Below are 19,843 nucleotides of genomic sequence, written 5' to 3'. Positions count from 1 at the left end.
TGCATCGAATCAGCATGTCTCATCGATCTGATATTGAGCGTCTTGCTTTGCTTTGACCGATCGCGAGACCCTTTGCAGTCCGACTCGGAGAGCTCCACGCCGAGAGAAAACCCACCCCGAACCAACCACCCATCAGCTCCAGGACCAGATTATCTGAGTCCAGACTCTGTCCTGTTGGCCGTGCCCGTCGCGCCAGACCGCTTGGCTGCCTGAGTCCTGACCGCTTGTTTTACCCCAGGTCCGACAAGCTTGCACCGTTTCCGTGCATCGCGGGGAACCGTTATGGCAACAAGGATCGAGAAAACTCAGCGGCGTCCGGGGAGTTTGATCTGACTGACTCTATAACTTGGTAGTAACGGTGGGTTTCTGACCTCGACCGAATCTGCCGAACGAGTTTCCCAGTGCATTGGTCACCCAGGCCAGGCCTTGGTGCTAGGGCGAAAGATGCGCTGATGGAGAAGTATAATTCTATCAGTACCCGGGAAGCTCGTGGGGAGAGGCTCGTGGTGCCCCTTGCTTCGGCTACCCACATTACCCGTGGGATCTTATCATATTGCAAGCCACGTTGCTTCGCGGCGTTCGTGCACTTCTTTCGCAGCAGTACCTACTGGCGCACGGATGATTATGTATCGATCTTTTGGCTGACAATAAAACATAGCACACCCAAAGCGAACAATTTTCATGACTTCAAACGCTGTCATGACAGATACAAGTTCTAGTGCCATCTCCGGACTCCTTTTCATTCCTCTCCCCTCGAATGAAAGCCCCTCATTTTCACGTCATGCCCGTAAAGGTAAAAGGAACTGGTGAGCTACGATGGAAGGAACAATCTCAGTCAATACGCGAAACCCATGTAGGACAATGGCCTCGTTTTCCGAGTACGTAACAATGAGACTGTTGTTCTCTACGTTCCACTTCGACTCTTTAGGAGTTCCAGATTCCCTCTTCCTTTGAGATATGACGACAGCGGCAGGGAACGTACATAGGACTCGGGAGCAATGGCCGTTGAGCGATCCAAGTCCGGAGCAGGATGGACTATGGAGTAGCCAGTCAAGCACACGGAGAACACCGTAGTTATACTGAGTTAACATCACAGAACGGGTTGAAGAGTGTGGGTGGGTACAAACTACGGACGAATTCGCCAAAGACGCAGACTGAGACAACACTATGATTTCTCCGAGAGTTTGGGGGACGGGATAATCCGAAGATCCAAGGGCATAGCGCCTATTAATAATGATAATCTTCCTATGCACAATGCAGGCGTCGAATCTGGGGGTGGGATTGCCGGGATCTTGTTTCCTGACTCCTGAATGGACTCGGCCGGGAATGGCCATGATTCAGTGTCCGGGCCCAATCAGCACCAGATAAAAACATGAGCTTGTTGCACCCTACAAGGCTATTATTCAGTTCTTGTCCGGCATTCCAGGATTGGGATCGGGGATGGTGAGGGCAGCATCGTCAAAAGTACTCCGTACTATTTTTGATTATACTCCAGCACCGAGGCAACTTGGCAAACCACTGAGGCGGGCGGGGAAGCGAAGCTTCGAAAAGGAAAGCATGCCGTCCGGTTGGATTCCACAGTGGGCTCGTCCAGAGTGGCAGCTTAACGCGCGTTTTAAGTGCTGTGATTTGCGCAGGAAATGAAACGAAGGGATCGTTGCGAAAAGGACGGTGTGACGGAGGTATTGAGTTGTATGTGTGACTGTGTATTCACAGGCAACCGTACCATTACACAACGGATACCGATCCACCCCGTAGATGTTTGTTACAACAGGCCAAAAATATGTATGACATTGGTAATGTATCATTTGGCGGGTGGTAACGCGATTTCAGTACGGTCTTTTCCCGTCCCTGTCGCAGGTCCCCTTTTCCTCCCCTGATGGTGTTTATCAAGCCCATCGAGATCCACGAGATCCTCGCACTCCAGATATCAATATTAATCCAGCATCAAGCCAGTTTTGTTCCCTGCGTTTCTCTTCCTCCCCAAGCCTCCCGCTGCCCGCCCGCTACAGCGCACTGCCAACGTCCAACGCGGAGTGGGAACCGACGAATGAGAACGGGCGATCACGACATTTCTCCATTATATCAGATCATCAACTAGCACGAAGGCGTGAGACGATCGGCTGCGGTGCTGTGCCTCCCAACTGCGTGCCTCCCGTCTTGGGTCAACTCTCCTCGCAAATACACGGTCTTTTTGCTGGTACTATCTTTCTGTAACTGGCGACTCCCTCCTAAAGTTGGCCACGCTGGTCCAGGCTCTGGTTCGCATCCGCTTCTCGTGCTTGTGCGTACGTGGCTGCTCATTCCGCGCTATGCGAATGGGATGTTCTCCGGCCGATTCTGAACAGATATCTTTGAGCCAACTCTTCCAATTCCATTCAGCCCCCGGCAAGGTTTGAGTTTCTGGTCAATCCCAGGTTCCCTCTGTGCCCCTGCCCCAGCTGATCGGCTGGCGACATTTGCGTGGTTCTGTCACCATCGATTCCCCATCCCTCTTCGCCCCAAGACAAGCCACCCAAGCATTTTGGGTGCACAGCTGGTAAATCAATCCTTCTTTGCCAAATCCTCTATTCCAATCAAATCAAGTCCCCGGGTCCCGCGACTAGGGAGAAAAAAAAAAAAAGCGGAGGTTGAACAGAGCCCGGGAGAGGCAGGCACCTTATTAAAAAAAAGCACCTGCAGGCAATATGTCAGATGAACAAATCGCTCGTCAGACGGCCTCGAGCCTGGAGAAACTTGAAAATTTCAACTTCCTCCTCTCTCGACACGACCCGGCCGTTGCTAAGAGTCGACACTATTCTCTGGACACGGACGCTGCTGGCTTGTCACATATCCCAAACCTAAACATGACCTTCGACCCAACCGAGGGAATGGGCGGTTTGTCCGTCAGTTCGTATGAGAGCCTCGAGGACGACCACAGCCCGATCGATGTGCGAGGATATCCGTATCATGGTAAGTCTGAGCTCGAATGACGCCGCAAATTGCATTTTTTGCGCCATTTTTATGCTGTCTGGTTCGTTTCCTTTGCATTCTTTGCTCATCCAACGTCGGATGGTGCAAGAGCTACTGCCGCTGCGATTTCTCGGGTTACATCCCAGGAGCTGTGCGTCCCTTTTCTAAGGAAGCAGCCCCTGGGTGTTGCTGTGTGCGAGGCTGCTTGCTATTTCGATCCTGTTCCAGTTTCCCCGAGGGCCTCCCCTGGCCCGGGCGTTGTGAACTCTCCGTGTCTTTGAGTGTCACTTGGTTGGAAACGTGGTTTCGTTCCCCCAAATTTCCCTGCAAGAACCAACCAATACCGTTGATTTCGTCGTTTATTTTGGTTTATTTTATTTTCTTTTTTATTACCGTCTTATTGTTTTCTTTTTCCCCTGCCTTTTTTGATATCCCACTTTGGTAAAGGCAATGCAAGCACGCAATCGATCACATTTATGACATCGTCGGCGGCCTGTCATTGCCGGACCCTCACCAAGCTTCCACACCCTGGCTCATGCTCCAATGCTCATCCCCAGGTCCCTCTGGGGTTGCAGTGTTTCTCTGATAACTCTACCCTTTTTATGATAACGATAATTCCATTCCCTTCTTCTTGTCTTTCTCTTCTCATGCTGCTTGCTTTTCATCGATCTTGCTTACACTCTCCTCAACAGCCGGCGACAAGACCATCAACTATTCTGTACCCGACCACATGCTTTCACACTCGACTTATCCTCTCTACCCTCCAATCTCATATGGGCCTGATGAGATAGGGCACGCACCGGGTGCTATGACACCTTCAGACGTGTCATCTTCGATTTCACCCCCAAATGGCCAGATCGGCAACAGCAAATACAGCACTCAGATCTCAGGAGACCATATTGCTTCTGCTCTCGGCCATGAAGAACATTCTCGTCGGGCTGCCGAGGAGGACCGACGACGTCGCAACACTGCTGCGAGCGCCCGATTTCGCATGAAGAAGAAGCAGCGCGAACAAGTGCTCGAGCGCACTGTCAGAGAGACAACCGAGAAGAACGCCTCGCTTGAGGCGCGAGTTGCACAGCTTGAAATGGAGAACCGATGGCTTAAGAACCTTCTGACTGAGAAACACGAAGCAACATCTACTCGCATGCCTCCTCCATCAGAGTCCATGGGCCACCAAAGTACCACCGTGGCCGGAAGCGGGCAAAAACATATTCAGCCAAAAAAGAAGGGCGTCGGTACAGATATCTAAGCATTAAAATGAAGTTTAGTGCATTATCTGTGTTGTTAGCTTGTTTTGGTTGTGGCCGTTTCCTGTTCTGTTCCTTCTGCGGCTCTCTTGAGTACTCTTGGAATCATTTTGAACTTCTTTAGTTGACACTCGGCTCCACGAGCGACCTATCTGGAGGTGGGGCGATCTGACGATGTAATGACCTTTCTTGTTTTGTGCTATCTCCTACAGTTTCACTGTGTTATACTCGATTCATTCGCTTGTTGAACATCTACTGGGATCTGTTGCAGGGTTTTGTTGCTGCGTTGCCATGTTGACAGGGGTTAAACAGAGGGAAATGGAGATACGATCCGACTTGGTCAGGAACCGGTTTCGTCTCTTTTCAATTGTGTGGTATATAAGCTGCTTTCGGAGTTTTTGGCTGGGTTGCTTTTTTGGGTTGATATAGCAGCAATCTACAGAACCATTTCCCACTTTATTGATTGATGGATAATGCACCCAGTAGGTGTTGCGTCTTCTTCACATGTACACCGTAGTATCAGCTTGACTCGGACTGTGTATCACATCATCAAGGGGTGTTATTTCGGGAGTCATGCATGCATTGAGCAAGACGTACAGAAGTCCACCGTCCAGCTTGCCAAGACTGGGTCATCCATTGCGCCATCGGGGCTAACAATGAGAGATATCGATGTAAAAACACCCTTGGCTGGCTGTTGAGGACAATGACGGAATCGATGGCTTGGATGAAACAATGGAGATCAGCCGCCGCGATCGTGGTTGATCAATGATCAATAGTTGTGAGTTGATGCTAATGGAAGGCTGAATCCGGCAATCGCGTGGATCCTGGTGTCTGCCCTTCTCTTCCACAGCAACGCCAAATACCTTCAACTGACTCGCTCACCTCCCGACGCTTCCATACCTCCATCCTTCCATCAACTGCACCTTTTCGGCAACTGCAATTGAACTAACCAGATATCACCAGCCTGCATTAGTTCTCCTGTTCTCGAAGCCCAGAAGCACACGACATGCGTTCCTCGCTGACTGACATGCTGTGCTGTCAGGACTCCTCTCTCAATTATTGACGCTCTAACGCCAGGATGCCCAATATTTCTGTTTCTCTGAGTTCACTTCTCTTGCATTGGTGTCCTGCTTGGCTTCCTCCACATTCATATCGGTACGTTCTATTTCTTCTTGACTTTGGACAACATGCGAGGATTCTGTGATTGTCTCTCATTTCTTTATTTTGTCCATCTCTGAACAAATATATGCTGCAACTGTGATGCTCGTACACTAACTTAAGAGTACCTTTTTTAGGCTTCGACTTTACTCTTCCGCGCACCTGATACCGATGTCGTCCGCTTAGGAGTTGCCTGGTTTGACCTCTCAATTCACCAGCCCTTCCTCAGCTGATGGATGTTTCATGATAAGACATGACAGCTCTTGGTTTAATTGCCAGGTGTGGTTCCGTTATTTGGCTTCGGACGGACAATTTCCTCGCGCTTTTTGAAGAGAAATCATGCTAGATTGACACAACCCAACACCATCAGGGATGTATCAACTTGATTGATTCAGCTACATATGTGTCTCGGCACCTATAAATCACCAGTATCAGGGATACTGCCTAGGGCGATGAGGCCTAAAAACCCCGAAGCCGTTGATGTTCTCATCTACGTGCTGTGGATGCGGACCTCAGTCAGCACTTCGGAACCTACAAAAGTGGACGTCCCATGTGAAAAGTGGATTACCCAGTGATTTACCAGGAAGTACCTAAGTGATTTGCCGTGTGCTCATTTATCGTTACTTATCAGTTGCGAAGCACAGAATAGGGATAGGTCGATATACTGAGGTGTGCTTGCAATAATAAGGCTACGCATTTCACCAAATCGACTCTCTTTCTAATACCTGCCGACTACCTCTCCACCCGACCTAGGCCGTCTAATAGCGGATTGCTCTTTCCTCTCCTGAGGACTGTTTTCTGGTACATATTTGCGAATATTGTACCGCGGAACACGTCTCCACCATCACGTACCGTTATTCCCCGAGATATTCGTACCTCACAATTTCGCGAACCGAAGAACGTGCCCGTTGACTAAAAAAGAACTAACTACCGCAAGTTACCAGACAAGATTGACAAGGGCAATAGGGCTACACTTCGTATGCTACTAAGTTGCAGCCGTGTGCTGATCTTCTCAAGGACGGGCTAATGCCATGCGCCTTGTCGATTACCGTATATTAATAAGCAATGGCCCTTGATGATCCAGCTAATTGTGGGCAGCAGCATGAACTGAAGCAATAAGACTGCCGTGCCTTTATGATTCCGGCCGTTAGTCTTAACACTCTGCCTAGTCTCTGCAGAATCAGCAAGGGACTTCTAGTAAGGTAGTAAGCACCCGCACAAGCTAACGGCAGAAAACGTCGGAAACTCCAATTAAAACGCAGCGCGACTAACTCTAAACCTTAAATTGACGAAGGAAAAGAGCGCTACCTTCGTTGCACGCCACTTGACCTGATTTTGTGCTTCTTGTGTCAATCATCGGCTGGCTTTTTAGGTTTAGGTAACGGTAGGTAACTGAAGTCTCCTTATGCAGACTGGCCACTACTGAAGCCGGATCATATTGGTTAGCCGCCATTGGGACCTGAGGCAGGGATAAATACCCCCCATTGACCGGGCCTTTAGAGCTGGAAGGCAGTCATTGGCTCGATGTTTGCGACAGCAGCGTGCCGAAGTTGCACTGACACTTGCCTCGAATAGTCTACGCTGCAGCGGCTACTCTGAATGTGTAAAGGAGCCGCAAAATGAAAGCGCCAAATTATTCTGCATCTATAGCGCAGAGGTTAGGAGTGGCATGTACATGTAGTTAGGTCCCTCATCGAAAAGATATATTGGTACATACTACTCGATTGACTAAACCGATAATCACAAGTAATATTACATTCATTAGGTCTCACTAAGTAATAATTAAATAAACCAGAACTCTTGAAAATGCTTCTCATCCCATGATATCCCACCGCACTGCACCGCCAGCCTGCCCAGATCAGGCACGCAACAACGGACCAGCTGGATCGGAAATCGCAGTCAAATTACTGATACCACTTCGAGCCAGTTCGTGCATTTGCCAGAGGAATAAATAAGTCAAAGTATTATCGAAACTCATGGGGTAAGTAGAACGGGATAATCAGAAAATAAATAAGGATAAACAACACTCCCACCAACGACGGATCGAAATCCTGAAGATACCGAGCAAGGAAAGGAGCAAAAAGTCATTTCGTACAGTAGCACTAGGGGAATCCAAGAGCGTAAAGAAATTAACCAATGTCTCGTTTACTGGTTTCTTTTGACGCTCCAACTTGTTTCAAATTACTCCGTTAGACGGAAACTGGTTCTTCTTCGCGGCCACGGATGTCTCCGATATCGCTACCAACATCCTCGCCGTCATCTACACCGTTGTGGTAGCTGCGGTGCTGCTCAGCGGCAACCCATGAATCCCGGTCGCCTCTCAAGGGCTGGTCCTGAGTCGAGAGGTCAACACCGTTCTCACGACCCTTGGCGACGTTCTCCCGGTGACGCTGAGAAAGTGTACGCGAACGTTGAGACAGGTTTGACTTGACTGTAGCCTTGGAGGTGACCCAATTGGCAAGGGCATCTTCGCAGTCCTCAATGATGGCCTTGCTGGCATCATATCCGTCGTATGCTTGGCGGGTCTCACCGGGTGTGACTGGGGTGTCATCAATGAGATCGAGAAGGTGTTTCCCGTAGCCGGCGATCATGGCAACCTTCTCGCAGTGCTCACGAAGGGCATCGAACTGGTACTGGAATGCTGCCTTAAGCTTCTCCCGAGTGATGTTGGAGAGCTGAGCCTCGGCGACGAGGGACTCGGCTTCGGCGCGGACAAGTTCCTGTTCAAGGACAACAATGCGAGGGGAGTTTGGATCCTTGTACTTCAGTTTCGCGATTTCGTCGGTAATCTTTTGCTTGCCTGAAGAGAATATCAGTATCATTAAACTACGAAAGACTTGGAGATAGACATACGGTCACGGCTGGGCTGTACGGATGCCTCGATATTGCGGATGCTCTTGATGGTAACTCGGTATTGGTCGTAGCGGTCGACGTACATATCTTCGAGTTCCCCGACTTCATAGAGCAAGACGCCGAGCTTATCCGTGATATCCGAAACATCTTCGTCGCAGTTCTCGCCCCAGATGGAGAGTTGTTGCTAAAACAATTCCGCGTTAGCATTGACTGATGTTATCCCACCATATCAATGAGAATGCATACCGCGGTTTCCATACGCTCCTTGGAGACCAACTCCACGCTGCGCATGACGTTCTTTTCCATTTTGACGAGCTGGGAGAGCTTGCGCGCTAGGTCAGGCCCGAAAGCGCCTGCAGTATTTTTGCGGAAGGCGTGGCCTAGAGAATGAGTGCGGTTAGTCTGATGGTGACCTTCAATAAGACGCCTGTGCGTTAAGCTGGGTGTAAAAAGCCTGACTCACCAAAACCGCCACCTTTGCCCATCCATCTGTTCGTCTTCGTGGAGGAGAGCGGTGGTGGAGGAGTTTCGATCTGCGAGGCGGTCGGCAGACGCGACTGGCGCATAGAGTAGGAACGATGCATTGTGAGGTAGTCCGAAATGGAACTCGACTGCAAAGGGCGACTTGCGAAGGATGAAAGAAGGCGGGCTATGAAAGAGCGAAGGAGGGGGTTGTGCGAGTGATTGGAGGAATAGAGTTCCTTCAAAGCCGCTTTGCGCAGAAGTGACGTGTTATCAGGAGGCTTCACCGGCACGCGGCGGAAGGAAAAACTGCAACCGGGGATGCAAGTGAAAGAATTGAAAAAGGATGAAGCAATTGAATTGATGACGCCTGGCAAATCCTTTCCCTTGAGGGAATCAAGTTTAGGAAGAAAGACCGGGAGTTGATGGAGAAAGAGGAGAGTCAGTGACGTCGAGACTCGCCTGGGAGCTAAACCCGATCTGGAAGTCACGGGGTTGGGGCAATGGGAGGCCTGCAGTAGTCTGCAAGGGCTGGAAGAGCAGAGAAAATGTTGATGGACAAGAGATCTGGAGCAATGGAGCCGCTGATAATCAGAACCACGTCGTGACTGGTGGATTAGATGATTTACTTCCGTTCGAGAGGATCTCGAGCGATCTGACAAGGGGAACAGCTGGACGACAGCTTTTAAGCACTGGTAATGTGGAACTTGAGGGAAGCCATTTCCGCGACGTCATCGGGTCCGCTCTGATGTCATCGAGCTGGTTGGGCGCAACTTTAAGGGGTTCAGTAGTGTAAAACTAGGTGAGATCATCTGTGCATGATGGAATTGTGGAATCAGGACATGCTCGTTTAGTAGCGCTTCTTTTTGTTGCCTAGAAACCATGGATTGGGCTTGATGGGATCTTTTTTTGACTTGGGTCCTAAAGAGGCGCATTGTCTGAGCGGGAACGTGGGACGGAAGAGTGCTGCACATCCCTCAATATCACTGAATCTCAATCCTTATCTTAAGTGTGATAGATAGACTAAGCTTAATTAGAATGCAATCTATCTTGCATTCGTAGTGGGCGATCGATCCGCAACCCAGCCATCCGGCTCGTGGAGTGGCACAGTGCACACTTGGCTTTCATGTAACCGTGACGAACGGTGGGTCACTACTAACACAACCCGACCGTCTTCAAGTATTAATTACATAACATTGTATTGGCATGAAAACCCTTCACTTATTCATAATCAAGTCTTTACTGCCTTGCGGCCTCTACTTTTTTTGGCGGTCGTATCGTCACCACTCTGGCCGCTGCCCTGGCCGTTCTCTGCGGCCCCTCGTGGTTCAGGTCGCCCCCGCTTGTTACTCTTCCTCTGTCGACGAGACTGGTTGGGGGTAGCCGGACTTTTAGCCGAACCCCCAGGGCTTGCTTCGACATCATTACGGTCCAGGTCCTGGCTAGGTTTTGACCCAGCTTCAGCCTCTCGTCGGAGTCGGCTAAACGCCTTCTCCATCCTGCTCTGTCCGCCAGGTCGGACTCGAGGCGCAAATGCTCCCGCTCCTTGAGGGCCGTTAAAGAAACCTGTGATGTTGCTCTGAGTTCCCACTTGTTCTCTCTGGTTTATATCGCGAATGACAGGCACAAGTACCTCATCGGTTCTTTCCTGACTCCAACCGATGGTCGCCATTAGAAAGTTCCGCACTCCATGTAGATCAGGTATGCCCCATTGAAACGCCGACGGATCCCTGTCCGCTTCTGGTTCCAGATAAGCAGTATCTACTCGCGTATCTGGGAACGTGGGTGGCAGGAAAATCTTCGTCGCCTGCTTTCTGAATTTCTTGTAGAACGCCGCATGGCTGCCGCTCGACACGTCAACCCCTGTCTGCACCTGGGTCCACCAGTCACGGAATTCCTCAAGAGTGCCGAATTCTGTCAGGATCTCCAGCGCGGTCACGGGGCCAATCCCAGGAATCCCCTCTGTGTAGTCGCTTCCGAGTAAATGTGCGAAGCTGATTAACTTCCTTCGATGTAGGGCATACTCCTTCTCTAGGTCCGTAGTAAGGTAGCACTCAACATACTTGCTCTGGTTGAACATGTTCTTGTAAACACGGGTGCCACCAAATAGAAAGATGTCACTATCGTCTGTGATAATACCATCCACAAGCCCCAAAGATACCAACTCAGCACACTGCGCCTCGGCCTCCATTGGCGCTGTGATATACGGTATTCCGAATAATGATAGCAACTGCTGACATTCTGTGATCATAATCTGCGTCACTTCGTCTGCATCTCTGCGATCCTTCTTTTGCTGGGTGCGAAGCTGTCTGAGCTCTTGCTCGTAATCGAAGGTGCCTTGGTTTTGTGACGTTGAGTTCAGAGTTGCGGCAAACCGAACATGTTCCTCACCCTCGGCCGCGAGCTGCCGCATGAGCTCTTCGTCTTCTGGATCTGAGAAGCCTTCATCTTCAACGATATCAATTGGTTGGTTGAGCTCAATCTGCTCGTGCAGCGGAGGACTAAGCACCGCCTCCTTCGGCTGCACTGCAACGTCTTCGAATTCGGGCGATGGAGAACGCTCAGTCTTTCCACCATTGCCATCGTGAACAGGTTCTTCAGGCTGCATCACAACATTTTCGAATTCGGGCGACGAGGACCGATCAGCTTTCTCATCATCGGTTGCTTCCCACTCAAAGACATCCTTTTCTGACTCGGCATCTTGTTCTAAGAGATTTGAGGGTCTATCATCCGTTGACGATGTCCCTTGCGGTTTTGGAAACATATGACGTTCTTTCACTTCTGCCGGCGCTGTATCCTGCATTGCGGCCTTCCCAGTGTCGGGTTCAGCAGGGGTTTCTGGGTCAAGGTCAACAACTTCGTTCTCAGGAAACTGATCGATATCTATAACACTGGGTGACCGATGGTTCTTAAGAAACAAATGGTCTGGCGTCATGGCGGTGTCACGATAATTTTTCAAAGCTTCAGCATCGTGTAGGTCAGCAATAAACTCAGAATTTTGCTGCTGCCCAGAGAACCAAGGGGGTAGAGGAATATTTTCCTTGACTTCCTTAGATGGCGCCTTTTCAAATCCACCTGCGTCCGGCTCGACAACTTGTTGCTCCGATGTCTGAGCGTCGGAACGTTTTTTGTGTTTCAGAGTTTCAAAGGGTAGTGGCCCATCAAAAGAATGGCTTGGGACAGCTTTGGCAGGCGTTTTCTGAATCTTTTTCGATTGTGCTAAAGCTGCCGCAAAGTCTAACTCGTCGTCGCTTTCCTCCATAGGTTCGGCTGCCGTCTTACTGGCCGATGCTGTTGGAGACGCCATACGATTAATTGGTATTTCTGGCATGTCCTTATCATGCTCGATATGGTCAGTCGGCTGCAGAGACATCTCAATCGCCTTTTGAAGGTCTTCATCTTCGCTTGGTACAGCACCCTCGAAGATGTCATCAATGATTGCACGGCTATGGTGAGCATCTCTGTTGCCGTCTGGGACAAAGAGAGAATCGGCATCTGCATCATTCTCCTCGATGCCATGTCTCAAAGCATCATCAAGCACACCTGGCTGAAGGAAAGAAAGTTTCGGAAGACGGTTTAGGCCCTCGATGGGCACATCCTCGAAGCCTCCCTCGTCGGAAGACTCCTCGACTTCTGGCACGATCTCGTGGTGGAAGTATTGGTCGACGTCAATGGGCTTCTCTTGTTGACTTCCCTCCTTATTACCTACAACTCCTAATACCCAGCCACCTTCGACCGAGTTGTCTTTGACAAGCACGTACTCCTTGCCACGCTCTCCTGCTATCCGCTGGCCAGAGTTGTAGAACGCCAGATCATCATTCATGCCGTTGATATTCATTAGTCGCTGAGTGAGATCGTTCCTTTCTTTTACGCGCTCAATCTGAAATTTCGAAAAGGCCATGCGATCCGGAAACATATTATCCAACTGCTCCTTCGAGTATCCCATACGGAGCCGGCTCCTGAGCCTCGCTGCATTTAGGATGTTGTAACGATCAGTGGCTGGCAGACTGAGGAAGAAAGAACTGTCGAAATCTATCTTAGAAAAATCATAGAGATTGATGTCTTCGCCCCGATGAAACTGTCGCGCGTACTCTTCTAGCTCTTCTTGTGACATGATCCGCGGATCATTCGGCGCCCCCATTTCCTGAAGTGAGACCTGCATATCGGGTAAATGATAGGCATCCTTCTTCTTGAATGTCCGAGACTGCTGTTTCTGCTTCTCGGTCATGAAATTCTCCTCGACGTAAACCGGGTTGTCCGGAACATCCTCCTCTTCCGTTTGCCTCCCTCGGTTCTTGCGCTTGGCTATTTCTTGCTCCGCAGTGCGTTGCAGTTGCACTGCAAGCAACTTACTTGCCGTCTGTACTGCATCTTCCCTGCGACCTTCGCGTCTCTTCTTTCGATTCGTAATCGTTTGTCGCTTCAAGATGGGGGCGCCACCGTCAAAGACGAAAACGGGCTTGATTCCGAAGTACAGGAGTTTACATATTCGGCGAAAGAATCCCACAATATGTGAATTGCGGAGGACATTTCCTTCCTTGTCGCGAACGGCTTTCAGAAACTGATATATCCAAATAGAGGCATCGACAGCAAGTCGCTTCTTGTTGAGGGTTTCGAGTTTCACGGGCCGAGCGCAAGGTTGGACAATAGTCCAGAGTCCTTGAACACCCATGGCGGCCTAGCAGGCGCAGGATAGCAATCCGCGTAGAAGCTAGAAGACATGCCAGGACATAGAGAACAGGCTGCTTGCGGCGAAAAGGACGTTCGAGTGCTGTCAGCGACAAGATCCCGCGTCGCCACAGCTGAACACGAAGAGCCGCGAAGTCACGTGTCAATCTTACCCCATTGAGCAAAGAGGCTGATAAGGGTCTTACATAATCCTTATCGCTGGAATTTTAACTATCATTTTGGATCTTTTTATGCGGGGAACAGTCGAGCATTTTGCGTTGCAAGCGATTGACCTTAAGAGGCGAGCCGATGTGGCTCACTGGTATTAAACATGGGTTCCTCACTCGAAGTTGGTAATTTTCGACATTATTCTGGTGGTTCACTGCTAATCAGCTGCCAGCACGTTGATGCCTGCCTCCCCGTCACCACAATCCGGGCATTCGAGTTTGGAAATTCTAGGCTAATACTTATTGGCCAAGGAATATTTGCGCGTATTATTGAAGAGGGAAGTGGAAAAATCTTAGCATTTCTCAAAGTCTTCAAGATAAGCCACCTCCACGGGTTTGCGGTCCTGCGAGAGGAGCAAGAAGAGGGGCATCTCCATGTTAAACTTCTGGCATGGGGAGGGCAATCTCTGAGACTTATTGACTTGAAACACTCAGAGGGTAACACAAGCGACGAGTCAGTCATTTCTTTGGTGGCTTCAAGTGCCGAGTACTCAGCCCCGGATTGGGTTTCGGCTGGATGCGCACCGAATACAACGAATGATGGCAGTACGGCGTATCTCGTAACGGCGCATAATGGCGTATTAGGGGTTTCCGCGGTTGAGGATACTTCGTCAACATACGGGAAAGTCATACATGTTCGACAACTCGTGGTTGGAGTCAAGTCTATCTTATATTCCGCGCAAATCATTCCGGTTTCTCCTTCCCATCTCGTGGTGGCAGCTGGAACAGTCTTTGGCGAAATAATAGTATGGTCATGTTTTATCCACGAAAACCAAGGCTCGGCCGCCAGTGCGATTGGTTCGATACACCACTTTTTCACGGGGCATGAAGGATCTATCTTTGACGTCGAGATATCCCCCGCGATTGCTAATCTGCACGGAGATCTTCCTGGCAGGCTACTGGCTAGCTGCAGCGATGACCGGACTGTTAGAATTTGGGATATATCAGATTGTGAGCACGCGTCCCAGGATGAGCCGTCCGCTTATTCTACAGATGGCTTTGAGCTCCGCTGTACTGGCTTCGGCAATATGAATGACGGGAAGGAAACGAATTCAGAATCCTGTGTTGTCAGCGCTTTTGGCCACGGAGCTCGGATATGGGGAGTAGATTTCGTTCCCGAGCAGCTTGGTAATGGAAAGCTGGGCCTGGTTTCCCGCGGCGAGGATGCGTGTTGTTTGGTGTGGGACCTCACCTGGAAACGATCGTTGTCCCAAAATACAGAATTTAAACTAACCAACACGTGCTCTCTCCGCCGACACAGCGGCAAGCATATCTGGTCTCTTGGGATGTGTACCACTGGTGCAGAAACAACAGTCTACACCGGAGGGAACGATGGTGCCATCAGGAGTTTCAAACTTGTCCGGGAGGCAGAAGAGCTATTATGCGCTAATCGAACTACTCGCATGGCGGTTACATTAGGCTCGGAGGATACCAATGCTGGAGCTAAAGTTGGAATGAGAGCGTTCGGCTTCGTTTCTCCAGACTGCTTCCTCGCAACGACCACAGCCGGGGAAGTCCAACTTAGTTGGGTTGAGGCTCCGAACTCTATTGACCGACGCATGGCTTCCGAAACTCTGTTCGTGGACGAAGACCTTGGCTCTTATTCCGTAATCTCGGGTCTGCCATACCGAGAGGTTGCTCTCATCGGAAACAAGCAAGGGCTCATTCGGTTCTACGATCACCAAGCCAGGTTATTCACAAATGTGGTGGAGATGGGTCAACGGCCGGTTACTCTACACTTCTTAGACTACCAACCACAGACATCCGACTCGCCGGCGGTGCTTACTTTCCTAGCAACATACGTAAACCCTATCACAGCAGAACTATTCCACATCCACGTCTCACCCGATACAGAGCCCCGAGTGGAGAGAGCGACAGTGCATTTTACGCAGGGGTTTGACATTGCTTGTGCGTCCCTGGTTCATAACGACGACTATCTGGCCGTCGGCTCTAGATATGGATCACTGGTGGTATACAAAAGGGAACCAACGGGTTCTCTACATCTGCTCATGAAGGTTGATAGGGTCCACAGCAAGGATGGTCTGACCAGAATCGTACCGTTCACTTCACTTTCACTTTTCCCGACGAATAATAAATACTTCTTGACCTGCGGGCGGGATGGAACTTACCGCGTTAACGTTTTGGAAATATCCGAAAGCGCCATGTCCCTTCGCACCTTACAGACTCCTACCACGCTGGGGTTCCATATTGAAGGTGCCTACATTGACAGCTCCTCACAAGAGCTCATGTTCTATGGATTTGGCGGCATGAGTTTTGTGATCTGGAACGAATCCACCCATTCCGAGGTCGCAAGGATCCACTGCGGCGGTGGCCATCGGCGCTGGGCGTACCATCCGAGCAGTGAAAGGCCTGGAGAGGCTCTAGTCATTTGGTCCCAGGGCGGCTTCAACGCAGCCCATATAAATGCGCACGCCTCACGCTCAATTCGCGCTGGAGGACATGGAAGAGAGATAAAGGCTCTGGGAACTTTCCAGCCTCCTAATGGCGGAAGCCCTTTGCTTGTTACCGGGTCTGAGGATACATCGCTGCGCATTTTCACGCCAAAATCACCACATAGGTCAGGCGCATGGGGGGCATTGGAGTGCGTACGGATTCTAACAGCACATGACTCTGCGCCGCAACATATCGGCTGGTCGAAGGATGGGAAATTCCTGTTTACCAGTAGCGCTATGGAGGACTTCTTCGTTTGGAAAATCAGTTCAATCCCCGTGTTTGGTTTGGCGGCGGCTCTTCAGGGGTGGTGCCCGAAAAGCAATCCCAACTCGGAGCTTCGAGTGACGTGTTTTGATATTTTGGAAGTGGAAGATGGGCAAGCTGAAGCTAGCTTCTTGCTCTGTCTGACTTATTCCAACTCCACGATCAAGGTAAGTCGAGCGACCACACTAGAGGTCTTCTGCTAATCTTCAAGGTCTTCCATTTATCATGCGTCAATGACGACGGCTATTTCACACTTTTGGCTAGTGGCACATATACGAGCAACTGCCTCACCCAAGTACGATTCTTACGAACCGCATCATCATTATACCTGATAACGGCCTCAACGGACGGACACTTCACGCTCTGGGACGTGACTGCAGTGCTAGAGCCATTCTATACATTCAAAGAGACGCTGAGTTTGAAACAGTCCCTCAACTCGACCACTAAAACAGAAGAAAACATTTCCTGCGAAAGCCGACACCAAATCCACTCGAACAGCATAAAGTCGATAGATTTAGTTCACATATCCGACACCACGACACTAGTGATCGCCGGAGGCGACGACAACGCGATCACGCTTTCCCTCCTCTACACCGACAAAAAAGACGACGAACCAAGCGACCGCGCAGCTACAATCTCAATTCCAGATGCACACACAGCATCTGTGAACGACATCAAAGCGATCGAGAAGTCTATAACTGTGGGCGACGGGATAATGCGGCTGGATATCGCTTCGTCAGGAAACGACCACCGAGTCAAGCTCTGGCGCGTGACTATCGATATGAAAGATCGCCCGACACTAGACGGGATGCAGGTGCAAAACCTGGTTGATCGGTACAGCTCCGTGGCGGATATTTCGTCGTTGGATGTTTTCCAACACGAGGGAGAAACCAAGCTCGTTGTTTGTGGGGTTGGGATGGAAATGTTCACAGTGGACAACTGATACTTCCTTTTCTGAAATAAACTTGTATATAGAATTAAAGATCAGCATGCTGTAAACCGTGCTCTGTCTACTCTCCCGTGTCCAAAGCGGCTTAGATGCAACACAATGGCGGTTTCACCTAAAGGCCGGCTCTCCCCACTCATCTACTTGTTCCCTGCTTTGACCATTTTATGGTATTTCGATCGTTGATCCGGAGTAACTGTCTCCGCCAGCAACAAGAGACCATTTGATAAACACGGAAGAGCAATTAATCAACCTCCAACAGGGCCTGCCTCTCTGTGCCAAACTGCTAATGCGGGGCCGGCAGAACTGGGGTTTATGAATGTATCATATATCCCACCATGCATCCAAGGAACAAGGAAAATCTCCTGACGTGTTAGACAACCCTTCTTTACTGTAAATTATTTGTCAATTCTTCACTATGAGGTTCTTACTGTGTCTCATGGCCAGTGCCATCCCAATGGCACTCGCCAGGCCGTGGCGACGACAGGCCAACGAACTGGCCTACTTCTTCACCTTGTATGGCTTCTCTCTGCTATCCTTACATAACTTATAATCAAAGATGTATCTAACACGACCCTCCAAGCGCAGTGGCAATTCGTATACGCAGACTGGCTTCAGCACGACAGGCGAACAGCCATCCGCTTCGAATCCGATGGGGAATCCAGCCTTGGGTAAGTCCTCTTTTTTCCCGCAGATTTCATACCAGTAAATACGGAGGTAGGAATTACAATTCTTACAAAATACTAATGAACACAGGAACCGGCACGACAACTGGTGGCCTCAATTGGGTCGGGTACCTAACGACCGAGCAGAACGCATCACTTGTGCTCTCGTATAACCTCGCGATCGGGGGCGCGACCATCGACGACTCTCTCGTCGCTTCTTCGCAGGGGGACCTAGTCAGCCAGGTAGAGACGTTTGAGCAGGCTTACGGCAGCAAGCCGGAGTCTGCGCCGTGGACGGCTGAGAATGCGGTGTTTGGGTTCTGGATTGGGGTGAACGAGTATGACTTATTATTCTCCTTTGTGGATGTGTATGGAGAAGTTACTAATGAGTGTCATAGCATTGGAAATGCCTTTTACAACACAGAGGCGGACACGTTTATTCCGCAGCTGATGGACCGGCTTAGCTCTCTAGTAGAGCAGATCATCAGCGCTGGGGGGCGTAAGTTCGTGTTCCTGAATGTCCCACCAACGAGCCGGAGTCCGTTCTTCACTGAACAGGGCGAGGAAACGGTCGAGCAGCATGCGGCGTATTTGGATGTGTATAATCAGCAGCTTGAGTCGTTGGTAACGGGATTGAGCGCAAACGGTACCGAGGTAAACAGAGCCCTGCCCCCACATTTTTTTTTTCAGCGCACAACTGAGTAAATATAGGTCACAGCTGTGCTCTATGACTCGTGGTCCTTTATGACATATGTGCTGGACAACCCTGCAGAGTACGGATTCCAGGATGCAACATGCATTAACGAGGACGGGGTGAGCTGTGTATGGTGGAATGACTACCACCCCTCAGCGAAGTATCACCAGCTGCAGGCTGAAGACATGAAAGCAGTACTGGCACCGTTGGGGTGGTAGTTTTATAAGATAGCTGTTGAGTAGTCTGGTGTATACAATGTCTGTAGCTAATCAAAAGGCCTGTGGACCCACGTGAACCGACGGAACAGTCCCGGACCCGCTCGGGCCAGGCCGGGTCGGAGTATAACACGCACTCTAAACTGATAGAGACTAGCAAGAGAAAAAAAGAAAAAAGAATATGCGGGACGGAAAGATCTTTTAAATCTTTAAATAATGACTCAAGCCCACAACTGCAGCTGCCTTGGAAATTGGACCTCAACCACCTCTGCCTTGGCCGTGAACATGGTACCATGACCAACTCCACCCCTGGCCACGTTCATCCATCAGACCCAGACGGAGCCAAAGCCGCCGACGAGATCATCATATTGATCCTTGGCGCTGTGGTCTTTGTGACTTTCGCCCTGGGCTTGGTGTCCCAGGTACGTTCGCCTCACTTTAGCGATGCACATCCATCCACACTAAAACAATTGACCCCCGCCCCCTCCCAGCTCTATGAGACACCAATCTTCTTTTCCGGACGACGACGACGACGACGACGACAGTACTGGGACGACGAAGACGATGAGGATGAGTACCAGTATTATGGCTTCGGCGACGAGTCCGGCGGGATGAATGCGATGTCCGATCTCGAGGCCGGGACCTGCACCGCCGCCGCCGCCCAATTGCCCCTCCGATCGGCCACCCGATACGGGAGCATCACGCCGCATATCATGGATATTAATGGAGTCACGAAGATGGTTCTCGTTGTTGATGCCGCTACCCCGCCGACTGAAGGCGCGCTTGATTCTTACACGGAGTGGTTTGCGACATGGCGGAAGCGCATGGATTCGTATCGTGAGCAGCAGCTTTTGGAGGAGACGGCTCCTTTGCTTGGGGATTGGTCTTGATTAGTGGGGTCGACCCTATTCAGATATTAAGCATGGACACATGCGGTGCTGTCGCGTCAGTCGCATCCCTGCTCGCCGATATGCGAGATGAAGGGGTACGCAATCAAGCCCGTCAACTCTACCACCGCGCAGGGGTTCTAAGTGA

At 50.3% G+C, this 19,843-nt stretch overlaps 7 protein-coding genes across 7 annotated transcripts; 4 read left to right on the top strand and 3 right to left on the bottom strand.

Moving 5' to 3' along the window:
* Positions 1-779: 779 nt before the first annotated feature.
* On the bottom strand, positions 780-1,334 carry ASPSYDRAFT_33570 (uncharacterized protein; the record flags this gene model as incomplete). The annotated part of the gene is made up of 1 exon (XM_040845115.1): positions 780-1,334. One exon carries the CDS (start codon positions 1,332-1,334, stop codon positions 780-782), a length of 555 nt encoding a protein of 184 aa, XP_040700286.1.
* A 1,353-nt stretch (positions 1,335-2,687) lies between these two features.
* ASPSYDRAFT_156151 (bZIP transcription factor) lies at positions 2,688-4,204 on the top strand (the record flags this gene model as incomplete). Its single annotated transcript, XM_040842531.1, has 2 exons — positions 2,688-2,952; positions 3,645-4,204. The coding sequence occupies 2 exons, from the start codon at positions 2,688-2,690 to the stop codon at positions 4,202-4,204; spliced, it is 825 nt and encodes a 274-aa protein (XP_040700285.1).
* A 3,345-nt stretch (positions 4,205-7,549) lies between these two features.
* Positions 7,550-8,797, bottom strand: ASPSYDRAFT_91739 (Eisosome component PIL1/LSP1 family protein; the record flags this gene model as incomplete). Its single annotated transcript, XM_040852541.1, has 4 exons — positions 7,550-8,160; positions 8,214-8,397; positions 8,460-8,593; positions 8,677-8,797. The coding sequence occupies 4 exons, from the start codon at positions 8,795-8,797 to the stop codon at positions 7,550-7,552; spliced, it is 1,050 nt and encodes a 349-aa protein (XP_040700284.1).
* A 980-nt stretch (positions 8,798-9,777) lies between these two features.
* ASPSYDRAFT_1142628 (ssDNA endodeoxyribonuclease RAD2) lies at positions 9,778-13,581 on the bottom strand. The gene is made up of 2 exons (XM_040839972.1): positions 12,767-13,581; positions 9,778-12,697 (listed from the first exon to the last, which is right to left on the bottom strand). Exons 1-2 carry the CDS (start codon positions 13,345-13,347, stop codon positions 9,907-9,909), a joined length of 3,372 nt encoding a protein of 1,123 aa, XP_040700283.1. The 5' UTR covers positions 13,348-13,581; the 3' UTR covers positions 9,778-9,906.
* A 93-nt stretch (positions 13,582-13,674) lies between these two features.
* Positions 13,675-17,231, top strand: ASPSYDRAFT_59777 (tRNA (34-2'-O)-methyltransferase regulator RTT10; the record flags this gene model as incomplete). The annotated part of the gene is made up of 3 exons (XM_040849753.1): positions 13,675-13,692; positions 13,744-16,455; positions 16,500-17,231. The coding sequence occupies 3 exons, from the start codon at positions 13,675-13,677 to the stop codon at positions 17,229-17,231; spliced, it is 3,462 nt and encodes a 1,153-aa protein (XP_040700282.1).
* A 211-nt stretch (positions 17,232-17,442) lies between these two features.
* On the top strand, positions 17,443-19,073 carry ASPSYDRAFT_1142570 (SGNH/GDSL hydrolase family protein). Its single transcript, XM_040839971.1, has 5 exons — positions 17,443-17,750; positions 17,823-17,905; positions 17,991-18,237; positions 18,298-18,553; positions 18,611-19,073. The coding sequence occupies exons 1-5, from the start codon at positions 17,653-17,655 to the stop codon at positions 18,809-18,811; spliced, it is 885 nt and encodes a 294-aa protein (XP_040700281.1). The 5' UTR covers positions 17,443-17,652; the 3' UTR covers positions 18,812-19,073.
* Positions 19,074-19,101: 28 nt separating this feature from the next.
* Positions 19,102-19,698, top strand: ASPSYDRAFT_91735 (uncharacterized protein; the record flags this gene model as incomplete). The annotated part of the gene is made up of 2 exons (XM_040852540.1): positions 19,102-19,230; positions 19,300-19,698. 2 exons carry the CDS (start codon positions 19,102-19,104, stop codon positions 19,696-19,698), a joined length of 528 nt encoding a protein of 175 aa, XP_040700280.1.
* Positions 19,699-19,843: the final 145 nt, after the last annotated feature.

This window comes from Aspergillus sydowii (genome assembly GCF_001890705.1).
Source record: "Aspergillus sydowii CBS 593.65 unplaced genomic scaffold ASPSYscaffold_9, whole genome shotgun sequence".
Classification (NCBI taxonomy): Eukaryota; Fungi; Ascomycota; class Eurotiomycetes; order Eurotiales; family Aspergillaceae; genus Aspergillus; species Aspergillus sydowii.
The sequence above is the reverse complement of the archived record's forward strand: the minus strand, read 5'-3'. Positions and strand labels throughout refer to the sequence as shown.